This window comes from Brachyhypopomus gauderio, chromosome 3 (genome assembly GCF_052324685.1).
Source record: "Brachyhypopomus gauderio isolate BG-103 chromosome 3, BGAUD_0.2, whole genome shotgun sequence".
Taxonomy (NCBI): Eukaryota; Metazoa; Chordata; class Actinopteri; order Gymnotiformes; family Hypopomidae; genus Brachyhypopomus; species Brachyhypopomus gauderio.
In genome coordinates, this window is record NC_135213.1 from 11,159,966 (window position 1) to 11,174,965 (window position 15,000).

Here is a 15,000-nt window from a genome sequence, read left to right on the forward strand (position 1 = left end):
GAAAGAGGGAGAGGGGAGGGAAAGAGGGAGAGGGGAGGGAAGGGAAAGAGGGAGAGGGGAGGGAAGGGAAAGAGGGAGAGGGGAGGGAAGGGAAAGAGGGAGAGGGAAGGGAAAGAGGGAGAGGGGAGGGAAGGGAAAGAGGGAGAGGGGAGGGAAGGGAAAGAGGGAGAGGGAAGGGAAGGGAAAGAGGGAGAGGGAGAGGGAAGGGAAAGAGGGAGAGGGGAGGGAAGGGAAAGAGGGAGAGGGAGAGGGAAGGGAAAGAGGGAGAGGGAGAGGGAAGGGAAAGAGGGAGAGGGGAGGGAAAGAGGGAGAGGGGAGGGAAGGGAAAGAGGGAGAGGGGAGGGAAAGAGGGGAGAGGGGAGGGAAGGGAAAGAGGGAGAGGGGAGGGAAGGGAAAGAGGGAGAGGGGAGGGAAAGAGGGAGAGGGGAGGGAAGGGAAAGAGGGAGAGGGGAGGGAAAGAGGGAGAGGGGAGGGAAGGGAAAGAGGGAGAGGGGAGGGAAGGGAAAGAGGGAGAGGGGAGGGAAAGAGGGAGAGGGGAGGGAAGGGAAAGAGGGAGAGGGGAGGGAAGGGAAAGAGGGAGAGGGGAGGGAAAGAGGGAGAGGGGAGGGAAGGGAAAGAGGGAGAGGGGAGGGAAGCCTACAGGGTGGTGGGTGGGAGGCAATAAGAGGTAAAGTGTTTATTGAGCCATCTATTTATTCTCAAACATGCCCTCATTACTGACATGGAAAGAATCCAATTTCCTCTACAGAGCAAAAAGCAGGGACGCACACGGGCGGCACGCTCGCAGGCTAGTGTGTGCTGTACGGGAGAACAGGAAAGGGGGGAGCATGAAGGTGAAGAAGAGCAAAACGTGAGAAGGAAACTGGTCAGACTGGTCGAGAGAGGACTGGTCAGACTGGTAGAGAGTTGAGAGATGGCAGCAGGACAAGCTCTTTACACCTCCGACCTGAGACGAAGAGAGGAGGAGTGAGAGGAGGAATGAAAGAAAGAAGGAAAGAAAGAACAGCTGGACGCTGAACTGCAGTATCCTGTGGGGGGGTCTTTGGTTCCCCCCCCAAGTCTCAGGTATCCTATCTGATTGACATCACTGTGCCAGTTATAGCGCTGTGGTGGGGAGGCTGAAATCAATCTCCGGCCCGCTTTAACGAGAGCGGCCCGTCCTCCCATCGGCCAGGCCGGGTCGGGCTGCCTCACGGAGCAGGACACAGGAAGAGGGGAGGACAAGAGGACACGGGGAGGAGAGCGCTTAGAGCTCGGAGAAAAGGATAGTCCCACTGGACAAAGAGCCTGAGCGCAGTCAAGCCTGCCTGAGATGTTGAAAGCCGGTGCAAAATGACTCGCGCGGCCATTATTCATTGGGAAACGGTATGAAAATGTCAGCGGAGGTTTCCAGTTTTGCAGTTGTCCTTAAGTGTTCAATGAAAAGTCCATATCGGTGTTTTGAAATCATTTTTGAAAGTCAGCTAAAATGGGCCATTGGGAATGGGGCCTGTGGTAATACAGAGTGCGGAGTTTTGAAGTACGGACCGTGTGTGTGTGTGTGTGTGTGTGTGTGTGTGTGTGTGTGTGTGTGTGTGTGTGTGTGTGTGTGGAAACATACTGAGTGGTCTAAGGCGAATGGAGGTGATTAGGCCGTAGTTACAGTCAGACAGAAGCTGTGACTTTGCAGTGGCAGCTTGTGTGTTAACGTTAACAAAGCTTTGTAATTCTTGTTTCCAACATAAAATATTAGGGAGACACTATTCCATAGCACTGTTACAGAGCACAATGGTTATTTGTTGACAGGCAGCCACTGGGCCTTGAGTGTGTATGAAGTGTACAGCAGGTACAAGCAGCAAGAAACCAAACTGTTTAAACACCAGTGGGTAAATGTTATCTTCTTCCATGATATGTTCAGAGATGCCAAACCCTGACAGCCCAACACAGGCCAAGGGTGCAGGGCTCCCCCATAATTACAATCATTTAGTGGCAGCCACTTTTACCGATGACATCTGCCGTACCTCAGTGGGGGCCCAGCGTTAGACTTAGGATCGCCCAACTATGGCTTATTTAGACCAAAATTACAGATCATGTTGCTTTAAATAGTAGATTACAGATCATGTTGCTTTAAATAGTAGGTAAAAAAACAAATCAGCTAAAGATGGAAATACAAGTGCACAGACACACACACACACACACACACACACACACACACACACGCACGCACGCACGCACGCACGCACGCACGCACGCACGCACGCACGCACGCACACACACACACAAAAGTGCTCCTGAGCTTAAACGTGTTGAGCGCAGAAAGCATTTTGTATGCCGTTGTGGAGCCTTCTGGGATTGCGTCTCTCTGCTGGAGAATGTTAGTGTAAATAAAAACATCCTCTGGCGGAGAGGCGCAAAACGCTGCACGGGAAAGCGTCCGGGGTTTCAGGCGGCTCGCACAACAATGGAGGGCTAATTAGGCGACTGAAGCGCAGGCGTCCTGAGAGGGAGACGATCAGCTGTTTTTAACATCTCATCAACTTCTCACAGAGGGACGTGCGGAGCTGTGGGAAAGCCAGGGCCTTTTTTTTCCCGCCGAAAACGAACCTTATAAAAGTGATCAAACAGGTTGAAGGGCAGGGGCGAGGGAGCACTCCCACAGGACGACGCAGTGGACACGGTCCAGTCTAAAGGACCCCGGGGGGGGTCAGCCGTCATTAAGACCGCCTTTTAAGATGGGCTGGAGCCACCCCCTTCTTTTCCCTCTCTCTTAGTTTCTCCCATAGGAAGCGCTGGACCCCCAAAAGGATGGAGAGTATTTGATCTTTGAACAGGAAGACGCTGAGTGTGAGTGAATGCTAGATTGTGAATCTGTATGTATATGTGTGTGGGTGTGTGAATGTATATCTGATAGAAAGCAGGATGGTCAGTTGGGAGTCAGTCACCATGGATATGTGTATGCGTGTGCATGTGTGTGTCTACTGTCTGGAGGTATGACGGTGGTGAGGGCGTCTGTGTGGGGTATGTGGGGGGGTGCTTTGTTATCTTTCTTTCACACAAAGGACAGAGAACCGGCTGGGCTGAAAAGCCCTTTTTCGCACCTCTTTTTGTGAAGAGAAGCAAAACAAAATGAAAGACGCAGCCGTAGCCCCTCCCCCGCTGCCTATATCACAGCGGTACAAGACCGCACACGCAAGGCACTGATGAGAAATTAAATCATGTGTGTGATTGAGTGTGTGAGGCGGTGTTTGCTCTTCTGATAAGAACAAGGCGAACAGCCGCTCCGTTTCAGCCCTACCTGGCTTCCCAGATCAATTCGGCACTGAACCAACCGAAAAACCCAATGCATCTCGGGGGGCGTTAGAGAAACCGTATCTCGCCCAGCGTAAACGCGCATGCAAAGGCACGTATGCTGGGAGTATATGTGTTTGATGTATGCATGGCATTCCAATGAGTTGAAAGGTGCGGATGTATGCGTGGTCTGAGTTTTATTAAGCACCTCCATCCTGCTTGTCGGTAGTCCTCTCTCGCTGTCGTCTCTCCAGATCAGCCAGCTCGCTCAGGAGCTCCATGCCACGATGAGGGGGAGCGCCACAGGGAGGCGTCGCTGCGGGCGCTGCCATCTGAGCGTCGCGTGTGGCACAGAGAGCGGCGGCAATCAAGAGCTCCAGGCTCCAGATGCAGGAGCCGGGATACTGGTTACCCAAAGAAGTGGGCTCCGAGCAGGGAGAGGAGGGTGAGGAAGCCTGGCCGGCCTCCAGATGTTCTCCAGAGTTGGGGAGTGGAACGGAGCCTTCCTCAGCAGGCCTCTCTGAGTCCTGCTCTGTGGAGTCCATAGACTGGAGCTCCTGAGGAGCAGTGGGGTCCTGGGGTGGTTCTGTGGTCCCATCCTCCCGAATTTCCACGTCCATGGTTGGGGCCTCTACCTCCGTAATGCTGACCTGCTCATCAGAGAGCGTACTAGCCGTGTCTGCTTGTAGTCCCACCGCAGGGTCAGAAATCAAGCAGGGGGGGTTGGAGAGGTGTTGGCATAAAGGTGGAGAGGGAGGGGCCAGGGTACAGGTCACACCGTTCTGAGAGCCATCCGCCTCTTCTTCTACCTCTCTCGCCCCGTCCTGGACATCCTCCACTCGGGCCTCCGCCTGGCCAGTCCTACCAGGAGACTCAGCTTCCTGGAGCACGGGCTCCACCCCCATTGTAGAATGTGGGAGGGGCCGAGGAGCAGGTTCGGCAGGCTCCGCCTGCTCCGCCTCCAAGTCGGCATGCTCAGCCAGCTGGACTTCTTGAGGAGAGGGGCCGGCCTTGTAACCGATGGCAATGGCGGGATAAGTGTACCCTGGTGGGAGATCTAAAAGAAGAGAAGGACAGAAGTGGGAATTCATTTAGTTGGTTTCAATAAAAATTCCCCCCCCCCCCCCCCCCCCCCCAAAAAAAAAACCTTCCGCTTACCTATAAGCCCTGTACATTATGAACTCAAAGGCTGAACAGCGCGCGGACGTGTATCCCACCTGCTCATGCCATTTCACCCACAGTGCTTTTATCTTTCATTCGCCACAGACATGGCAACGTGACCTTGCCAGTTAAAAGGGCACTGCACTTTGCCGCCGAGGTTCGGAGCAGCGTGATGTATATGATGCTTACCTCCCCCTCCACCCACCCACCCAGTGACAGTGTATACCATTCAGTGACTGTGTCACATTTATCTATTAGCATTCACACACATAATGGAGCCTGCGCCATAAAGACTATGGGCAGGCATGAGCGAAATTTCCATGAATACTGAATTATGTTGGAGGGGTTATGGATGCAGTATGTGTTTGTGTGCGAGAGATTGCACGCAGGAGTGTTTGCGTATAATTTAGTCTCCGGGTGAGCATGTGTATTCATCTCATTTGGGGTTAGAGTGAAAATGATTGTGTGAGTAGCAGCACATGAATGTGTGTGTGTGAGTGTTTATGCGTGGCACGTGCAGCCGTGTGTGCGCGCGCGTGTGTGTGTGTGTGTGTGTGTGTGAGATCTGCAGCATAGCATGGTATATTGATGACAGCATGGTGTCTGGATGTGATTGCAGAGCCAGCCCTGTCACCCCAGAGCTAGGTTATTGATGGTATCCATCCGCCCTCCCTGACAAAGCAGCCAGATGAATTTGTATCCTTCCGCCGGCCAGGGCTCAAGGACCCCTGAAGGATAAGAGAGTCCCGTCTCCAATCTCTCTGGCCACCCTCCCTTTCTCCTGTCTGTCTGGCTCTCACAAAAACCCCTAACTGATTTTTCTCACACACACACATATTACTCCCACACTCCAGAAACATGTAAAAGTACACATCTCAATAAGGTGTGCTCATAAACATATACACAAACAAGATACACTCACACAATTACAAGAACAAAGAAGGCAAAGAAATTCAGCCTTTTTCCATACAAACTGACTGTCATCAGTATCCAAAGGGCAGTGAGCTGTCTCGCTCATCAGACCCTGACTGGGTTCCCCTGCAGCCTGACTGTCTGGGAGACTCACAGGTAGGCTGAAGACTCCCCTAATTCCCCCCCCCCTCCCCCTCCGTCTTCCACGTTCCCTCTCTCCGGGGGTACGGTGTAGCCAGGCACGGTGGCAAGGCCATGCCTAACCTTGAGAAGAGTAAAGCAGCGTGCTCTTCCTCACTCCTCCGTGCTGTTTCCCTCCCTCAGAAGAATGAAGAACGTGAGAATCGTGTCTCCTTTCGCCCCTCCCCCACCCCCCTCTCCCTCCTGAACAGCAGGAAGCAGCGATCGTAACTCCGAGTAAGCACGCTTGAATATAGTTCTCCATTTCGCTTTTGAACTAAGAGCCAAAGCAGATCTACGCTAAAGCAAATCTACGCTGAGCAGCAGATTCCCACAGGACCCGCGGTCCCTTTGCTCACCGGGCTCCAGGGACTGGGGGTAGTCCTGAGGCGGCTGACCCTCTCCTCTCTTGTCTTCGGCCGCCTTGGGGAGGTGGTGTGGGGTGGGGCGAGGGCTGAGGGCAGGAGAGCGCGGGGCAGCCACGGCCGGCCTGGGCTCCGGGCACGGCGTGCACGGGGTGCTCTTGGGGTGGGGCCGCGGGGCTGGAGAGTGACAGCAGGGCGAGAGGCGGGAGGCACAGCCCCCCGGCGAGGCGGAGGAGCGAGGGGTCTTGACGGAGGAGTGGCAGGAGAAGGGCTTCGTCGGCTTGGGGGGAGGAGCCTCGTCTAGATCGATGGGCGTGTCTTCTGGTTTCCTCTGTGGAGGGGGGAAAAAAAAAGACAAGATTAGGTGAGCAACATGTAGTTAACTTACAAAAGCACAATATGTCTCATGCAAGAATCACTCATACAAACAGATCTTTAGATGTTCAGTTTGACCACATTAAACTTTCTCACATGTAGAATTTGCTCTTTATCAAACTTTATAAGTGACCCAGACATATCATAATATGCAAGTCATGCAAAGCTGTTTCCCAAAGAAAATCTATTTCATAATTATTTCATTCAGTACCTATTTCATCAGATTGATGAAATGTTAGTTTGAATACAGAACTTGATGTCTAATGATGCAGCAGAAATGAAAGCATGAACATTCATTCTCTTTTAACCCTTAGGTAAGAGCTCAGAATAACAGAGCAGGCTGCTTAGCTACACGGCATTTCTGGACTGTGAAAATGCACTAATATGCTAATTAAAAGTTCATAAGAATTTGCACTGCTACAAATACAACTCTTTACTCTCTTGAGAACTCCCAAGTGTTTGCTGAATTTGACATAGCACAGAAACACACATGGACATTATGTCAAAAGTATATGAAGTTTAGCATAAAAACATGTTTCTCCACCAGGTTCACTGAATGCAGGCTTATTGACTTGCTGCTAAAGTACGCATTTGTGAGTAGGAACATAAACCATGAGTTCTTTTGTCCTTTAATAGCAGAGCTTTTAAACTGAAGCAACAGCAGGGCTTTCATAGCACTGAGAACTCTACTGTGTTCAGGGACACTGGGTGGCCTTTCAGAAAGACTACGGCCATACAGAGACAACTGGGCCTTAGTATTGTAAGACCTTAAGAGAAATCAGTGCTGAATGAGAGCGTGTGCTTTAATGCCTGTGTGTGTGTGTGTGTGTGTGTGTGTGTGTGTGTGTGTGTGTGTACGGCATGCTGTGCATATTGTACCCATGCATGGTGTGTATGTTACCTGAGAGTGTGTGTGTCTGTGTGCTAACTCCATCGCCTGTGCTGCTCTGTGCTGCTGGTGGTGCTGATGCTGCTGCAGCACATAGAGTTCCTGTTGCCGTAGAAACTGGCGGGAGTAGACGGAAGGATGCTGCATGTGTGAGGTAGGCCCTCGAGCTCCGTACACGGGGGGCCATAGTCCCTGCTGCTCCATCACATCTACAGTTAGAGAGAAAGAAAGAGACAGAGAGAAAGAGGTAGAGCAGGAGAGCAGAGGAGAGAGGAATGAATGTGGGAGAAAAGAAGAGCAAAGTTTTTTACTATTAAGATTATGTTAAAGGGGTGGGAGGTATCTATCTCAACATCTCTGTCACCTTCCTTATCTGCTCACTGACTCATTCTCTTCTTCTCTCATTTGTGAGAGAATGACGTCATGTGTGAAGCGCTAGATGTTCCTATTCAGCTCATCCACAATCTTCATTCCAGTGTTGCAGATCAGAAGGCTGAATATTCGCCCCAAAGGCAGATCACGCATGTTAAACCCTCCCATTTCACATTAGCAGTTACTTATCCTCTCAGCTAGTTGTGGCTTACCTCTACGGATTAACTCAATGCGATGGTCACCAGTAAGCCCACCAGACACAGTTGCCTGTTCCCTACCATCACACAGAATAATGCCAGTCAAAGCAATTCAGCCCTGCTGCCTCAAACTGTCACATGAATGTGGCTCTTTGCATGAGCCCGTCCTGACACCCTGCTAGAGGGGAAGAGTACGGCTGGGTCCCAAATGGCACAGTCATTCACTTGTGCTCGGATGGTCTTAAAATATGAGTCTTCGGGGTGAGATGAAGGGTAGTGCACTTCAAAGAAGGTACAGATATCTAAAAGGCACAAAGGCACCGAAAAATGTTGGGACCCTCGCCACCCGTGCTGGTAACACTTTAAAAATATATGGCTGGAAATTCACGCCGCGCCGATTGTTAAGTAAGGACACCGTCCGAGCGTATTCTGAAGGGAGAGGTTATCTGAGGAATGAGTTTATCTCGTTATATTTTGCACTCCAAGACAGATGCCTTTGAGAGTGGGAGGGAGAGAAGGAAGACGTGGGGAGATGCACAACAGCTGTGTACTTTGTCTCAGCCTTGAGCTTCAGCCCACAGAAATCTCAACACAATAGGCTTCATTTATGGCCTCTCACATGCTACACGGCGCCTCCCCACCCTACCCTCTCTCCACCCATTCCCTTCTTCTCCGGCGTACGGTGGGGTCCTTTGTTTGGGCGAGATTACTGGGACGGGGGGGGGGTAATGTTTCCCTGGGGAAGGGTCCAGTGGGCGCACTTCCCCTGTGGGTGGCGGCTCCCGCTCAGCGCGGAAGGGGAGAGGCGCGCTGAAGAGCAGAGAGCTAATTAAATTTCACAGGCTGAGCCGGGAGGAGGGAGGCGGGCCCTGCTCTCCGCGGCGGGGACGCGCAGCACGCGGCCCCGGCGCAGACCCGGCGCTCCACACGGCCGCGCGGCAGCCGCCGGGCGAATGAAAGCGCGAGCGGACGGCGATCAAATAAGGCAGCGACGAGCGTCCTTTACAGCGCTGCGGCGGTGTACTTGCACGGCGGCATGCCGAGCAAATCACAGCATAACAAAGAACAAAACAAAGCAAACCCAGCACCGGGCTCTCCAGCGACGCAGCACTGTAAAGAGCCACGGAAAAGAAAAAAACGGCACAATAGCAGCACTTCCTCTTCCTGCGGGACCCCCCCTCCGCCCCACGCCCTAACATTCATACAATGGAGTCCTGCATAACTGGACCTGTCTGTACGACGTGCGCGTACTGTATGCGGATCCTGAGACGCAAACATTTGCGCAGCAACGTGTGAACAATTATACACGCATTTGCGCTGCGCGTTTGAGACACGCGCTCAAACACACTCCCACATGCAATTTAGGCGAGCTGTCTCTCATCCTCTTCTCCATTCTCTTCCCAACACACCGGCTACCTGCTTGAAATGATAATATGTTTAAACGGCTTTCATAATTCCACTTCATGAATTCAGAGTGAGCATTAGAACTGCTTGGGAGACCGTTCCCATTAACCTGATAATAAAATGTGCTGCAACTGCCAGCATGGCTTAGCAAAGCATTTTACAATGATTACAGAACGATAAGGACACACACACACACACACACCAAATTGGCAAAGCACATCCTGTGGAGGATGGAGAGAGGACTACATAGAGCCAAACCCAAGCGGCGTATTGCCATAAAGCAACGGAAAAATTTGCCCTCAGGTTTTTATTAAAATACTCGATTCACATCCACAATTCTGGAAATAAGAAAAATCATGGAGCTTATGGCCGGCGTACCGAGGTGATGGGTGGCGGGGTGGGCGGCTGGTTCAGTGGGCAGGACCACCAGGGCAGCGGAGGGGTCCTGGGGCAGAGGCAGGACCGGTTGCAGCGTGCTGGGCATGGCTGCGGAGAAGCCCGGTGGTAGACTCTGGTGCAGGGCTGCGTGACTCAGACCTGGAGAGTATGTCAACAGAACCAGTGCAAAGATCTCAACGTCAACATGAATAGTTATTTGAACATGTTTTTTGAACATGACTCCAGACAGACAACCATGCCATTCACAGCCAGTCCATAATATCTGCTGTGAAGCGGTACTACAAAGGCCAGAAATGAGAGAAAACGAGTCATACCATACGAATGTCCCATCCAGAGGGAGGGACTTCCTGTCCGAGGCATCCAGTGTGGATGAGCTGGGTGAGTATGGGCAGAAGGGTCCGCTCCTAATTGGCTCCCACCCGGCACGATGAGGTGAGAGGTCAGGTCCCCATGGCAACTGCTGGAGGGGTGGATCCTGGCAAACTCCACTCGGTCCTTGTTCTCCCTTAAGTGCAACGAAATGTGAGTTTAAGGATCAGTAATCATAACACGCAAACATAACTTTAAGTCTCGTGATAACAGTAGCTAAAATGTTTCTCAAACACGTACGCTAAACTCAAATGAATATGTTTTTTCAATGAACATTAAGCATTTACCACACCTGAGGAGAAGTTCTCGTTCTCTGTCCAGCGGAGGCAGTCCCAGCTGCTCCTCACACATCCTCTTCCTCTCCTCTTCCACGTCCCGCTCCAGGGGGTATATGGCACGGCCAACTCCTGCCAAAAAGCAACAGTTCAGTGCGGCAAACCGGTGCGACCCGGCACCGACAACAACGACCCGGCAGAGGAAATGCTCTCCGATCATCTCGGCGAAGGATAAAATTCAAAGCGATATTAGGAATATATGTGGCACGACAGAAACATGACAGAGTTTTGCATACCGCACTCGACCTGAGTACAGTAAAAGAATTTGGCAATGAAACAGACTGGCACTAAAACGACTAAAACACCCAATCTACCATGTAACACTTCTGAAATGTCAGCACCAATTTGCACATAGCTGATTACGTGATTTAGCAACCAAAAATGACTAATTGGAGATCGTTCCAGTAATCACACATTCGGCTATTCACATGCGTAGTTTCCAAAAGTTCACAACTATCCCTGCTAAACTGGAAAAACGACGCTTGCCTCGTTAGTGCAAACGGACACGTGCGTGTGCAAACGCTCACGAGCGCACGTGCGCGCGAGCCCCTGCTGGTGGCTTACCCTTCACGCTGGGCAGCACTCTGACGTGGCGGCTGTGGGTGGCGTGTCCGTCTGGTGGGCAGCACAGAGGCTCCCTCTGCCTGGCGACGGCCACGGCGATGCCCACGGGGGGCTGTCGCACCTCCCCCTCCCCCTGCGCCTCGCTCGAATCGCGCCCCGCCCGCTCCGAACGCTCGTTCTCCCCCCGCGGACGAGGCCTTCCTCGAAGGCAACGCTTGCTTCGCCCCCTGTTGGGTGCAGATCACGCCTCCTCCGCTCCTCTCCCTGCTGGCCGTCCCCTGCTTCAGGCTGCCCAGGCCTCCGAACGGGCTCTTCTGGGTCAGCAGGAGTGGCTGCTGGCTGCTGTACTTCATCAGATTTTTCATGGCACTGTTCTCTTGCCCCTGTGGGCCCGACGGGGGTTCCTGGTGACTGGTGAGAGGCGGGTGAGAGTCCAGCTCCGCAGATGCAGCCGGGGCACCGGCACCAAAGGAGTCATACGCTTTGCGCCGGTCCTCATTGAGGCGAGAATGGTGCCCCCGTGCCTCCCAGGATGGCCCAGTGCCAGCCTGAGGTCCACCGTGCCCCTGTACCCCAAACTCCTCTGGCTTTCTCTTGACATGCGAGCTGATGCCCAGACCCAGCTCTGACCCCTGACCCTCAGTCCCACGCCTGTTGCCGTGCTGCTGATGGTGTATCCTAGCAACCCTTTGACTTTCCCGCTGGACTACACACCCGCCGTCCCCGGTGGCCTTGCTTTCAGACGGAACCCTGCGGGGAGGACCCGAGTGAGAACAGTCCCGGAAAGGTGGGGTGCTAGCGTAAGGGCTGCCCTTAGACTGGCAGCCACTTTTGGCTCCCTGGGGTAAGGAGGGTCGACACACGTCGGTCTCTGAAGCGTTCTCGGAAGCCTCCAGGCTGCAGGCGCGCGTTGGAAGAGTGGAATGGGGCTGGTGATTATGACCCAGTTCTGCCTGCTGGGGAAGATGAGGAATTGGGCCCATGGGCCAGTCTGGACCCTTGTCCGTTTTTCCATATACATGATGCGAGGTCTTTCTTTGGCAGGTACTAGGAGGAGGAAGGGGAGGAGCTGGAGGAGGAGCTAACCTGCCTCCGTTACTACTCTTTTCCAACATTTTGGCCTTGCCTACTCCTTCTCCGCTCCCCTCTCCCACCATCCCTCCCCTCACCTCCCGACAGTGGGGGTTACCGAGCTGGAAGGGCCCACTTATCTTGTCTGCCAGAGGCCCCACCGAGGGCACAAAGGTGGGCCCTGTCACTTTGGAGTCCCTGCCCGCCCCAGGAGTTAAGCCCTTCTCCTGCGCAGAGGACATGGCGAGTGGCGGAGGGGGAGGGGGACAGTACAGGTCGGGATGGGGGTGCTGTGGGTGGTGATGGTGGGGGTGGGTGGGGTGCAGCCACGATCCTCCCACGGCCGAGCCCAGACCGAGGGGAGGGGGCATGGAGTAGGCCACTGGATGGGCGTGGCTCAGCATGGCACTGTGGCGTAGGCAGTCTGACGGAGGCTCGCTAATCCGCATCTCACCACTCACTCCCTCTTTACAACAGAGATTACTTCCACTCCGCTGACGACCGGTCCCTAAGCTCGAGGCCCCCGGCCCCACACAACTAGGGAGGGAGCTCCTTGCCGACGTCCCAGGGTCGGAGCCGATGTGAGTGGTCTTGGTGCTGAGCAGGCAGGCGCTGAGGTGTTTGGGGTCATCTTTATTTCGGTGGTCCTCCTCTGGCCCTAAAGGGTGGAGCTGAGGGTTGTGGTGCAGGTGGAGGTGTTGGTGTTGGTGATGGTGTGGGCCTGGGGATGGTGAGCCATGGGTATGCCGTTCCTTCACCTCCTGTTTGCTTTTCTCCTTCTCTTTTCCTCCAACGCCCCGCTCTGCTAAGTCCTGCTCTTTAGAGCTTTTCTGGGAGGCCCCGCCTCCTCCGTGGTCCCGCTCCCGGCTACAAGAACCTAGAGGATGGCTAGGGGCGGTCCGAGTCAGTGGCGGAAGGCTGTGATTGGCTGACAGGAGGTGGGGTTGAGATGAGAGGCTTCTGATATAGAAATCTGAGGAGATGGAGAGGCAGAGAACAGAAGATAGACAAAGTATGAGAAAGCAGGTAATCCTCGGTTACAATACGTGAGCTAAAGAATGTTTGTAGTAGTGTTAATTGCAGAAAGACAGATGGAGGGAAACCTCACACACCTTTTGAAGTGTCATAAAAGCGGTGCTGTCCGTAGAGAACACTGCCGTTTCCATGGTGATCTAGGGGGCTCATGGGTAGAAAGGTGGGGGCCAGACTCCCAGAAAAGCGGGAATACCCTGGGGCTACAGAGAGAGAGAGAGAGAGAGAGAGAGAGAGAGAGCAAAGGAAAGAGAGGGAGAATTGTCAAGAGAGACAAGCTAAACATAAGAGTGACAGTCTTGGCCTTTCGCTGTGCTGTGGCCATGGTAGAGTGAAGGTCCTTAAAGCCCTAGAGCAGGACCGAACCTTTCCCACCACTCTGATAGAAACATGCTAATTCTGCTCACCACTCAGCAATCATAAAGAAGGTATAAACCATACATGGGTTTGGGAATTCAGCTGTTAATGCTGTTGGAGTACATTATGTTTGTGAAATCTCGATGTACAGTGGCATGATTGTTAAGTGCCATGTAGTCTCATGCCCAGCCGTGGTGACCTGTGAGGAGGGAGGCCTTCTGAAGCCTGTGAGATGAGAGAGGGATTTGTTAATGATGAGCTAACGTCACATGTTGCCGTACTCTGTCTTAAGAGCTGATCAAGTTTTCAGAGTGAGAACGTTCAAAATGCAAATCTGTGTGCTGTTAAGCTATGTTTTGTATTTAGGACTTAAACCTAAAACCTTTAACCATTAAATCGTCGGTTGCTTCTGACTCCGCCCATCCCCCCAGCTTTAGTGGTTTGGTTATGGCTTATCTGTTTTGCATTCAGAACATTGAACACCTCCAACCCCCACACTCATACACATACACACAACACAAAGAAACACAAATGTCCTAAATGCAGTTCTGAGGACCTCCCATGGGTTCAGAGGGAGGAAAACGGCTGCTTTGCTGAACTTTGCTCCTCCGAGGACACCAAACTGCATCCTGGGACAGTGCAGGGTAGGAGGGCAGGTGAGCCTCAGGTGAAAGCTCACCTCATGTCTGCAGTGCAGACACAACAGAAGAAGAATGGCAGAAGAAGCCATGGGTTAGACATGCTAGACCAGGCACAAACACTCTGCCATAGATCAGAATCTGGCAACAAGGGTCCAAAGCTCAGATGAGCAAATCCACCCATTTGAGGTTTTCCTCTATTGCTCTATTTATACAGCCTTTAACATTAGTCATAGTTTCCACCATGTGTGCAGTGGAAATCTTTAATCTCAGCAGGTCTTGACAGATACTTGCGGTCATTTAGATATTCTGAGGAGTCAATCGCTCTGTGCTCCATAGGTTGGATCAGCAGCGGGTTACTGCTGTGTTCTAGAGCATAGCGCTGATGGGTAGTGTGTGTGTGTGTGTGTGTGTGTGTGTGTGTGTGTATGTGTGTGTGTGTGTGTGTGTGTGTGTGTGTGTGTGTGTGTGTGTGTGTGTGTGTGTGTGTGTGTGTGTGTGTGTGTGTGTGTGTGTGTGTGTGTGCACTCATTCATGCTTTGTTCATTCCTATCCTGACCTGCAGGTCCTCATGTTTGCCTGCTGTCTGCTCCTCCCTATACGTGTTAAGCAAAAAAAAAAAAAAAAAAAAACTGGCACTTTAACCACCGTAGTTCTGCTTCTGGTTATGCCAAGAAAGACACGGGTTTGTGTGTGTGTGTGTGTGTGTGTGTGTGTGTGTGTGTGTGTGTGTGTGTGTGTGTATGTGTGTGTGTGTGTGTGTGTGTGTGTGTGTGTGTGTGTGTGTGTGTATGTGTGTGTGTGTGTGTGTGTGTGTGTGTGTGTGTGTGTGTGTGTGTGTGTGTGTGTGTGTGTGTGTGTGTGGTGTGTGTGGGTGTGTGCGTGTGTGTGTGTGTGTGTATGTGTGGTGTGTGTGTGTGCATACATGCATGTGTGCCTATTACGCCTCCAGCATATCTTTGTTTAGTGTTAAAAATGGCACAGTTAAAAATGTAAGAGTCCAGGCCAAAGTAAACAGCAGTCTCTCTAGTTGATCCACATCACACACGCACGCACACACACACACACACACACACACACACACACACACACACACACACACACACACACACA

General features: G+C 52.4%; 1 protein-coding gene across 1 annotated transcript in view; it reads right to left on the bottom strand.

Annotated features, from left to right (window-relative positions):
- bahcc1b (BAH domain and coiled-coil containing 1b) overlaps positions 1-15,000 on the bottom strand; it is an 84,382-nt gene that overhangs the window by 19,269 nt on the left and 50,113 nt on the right. Inside the window, 9 exon segments of the mRNA XM_076999488.1 lie at positions 3,476-4,324; positions 5,880-6,216; positions 7,162-7,358; positions 9,501-9,659; positions 9,836-10,026; positions 10,183-10,297; positions 10,790-10,970; positions 10,972-12,833; positions 12,973-13,095. Coding sequence (XP_076855603.1) covers positions 3,476-4,324; positions 5,880-6,216; positions 7,162-7,358; positions 9,501-9,659; positions 9,836-10,026; positions 10,183-10,297; positions 10,790-10,970; positions 10,972-12,833; positions 12,973-13,095 — 4,014 coding nt within the window.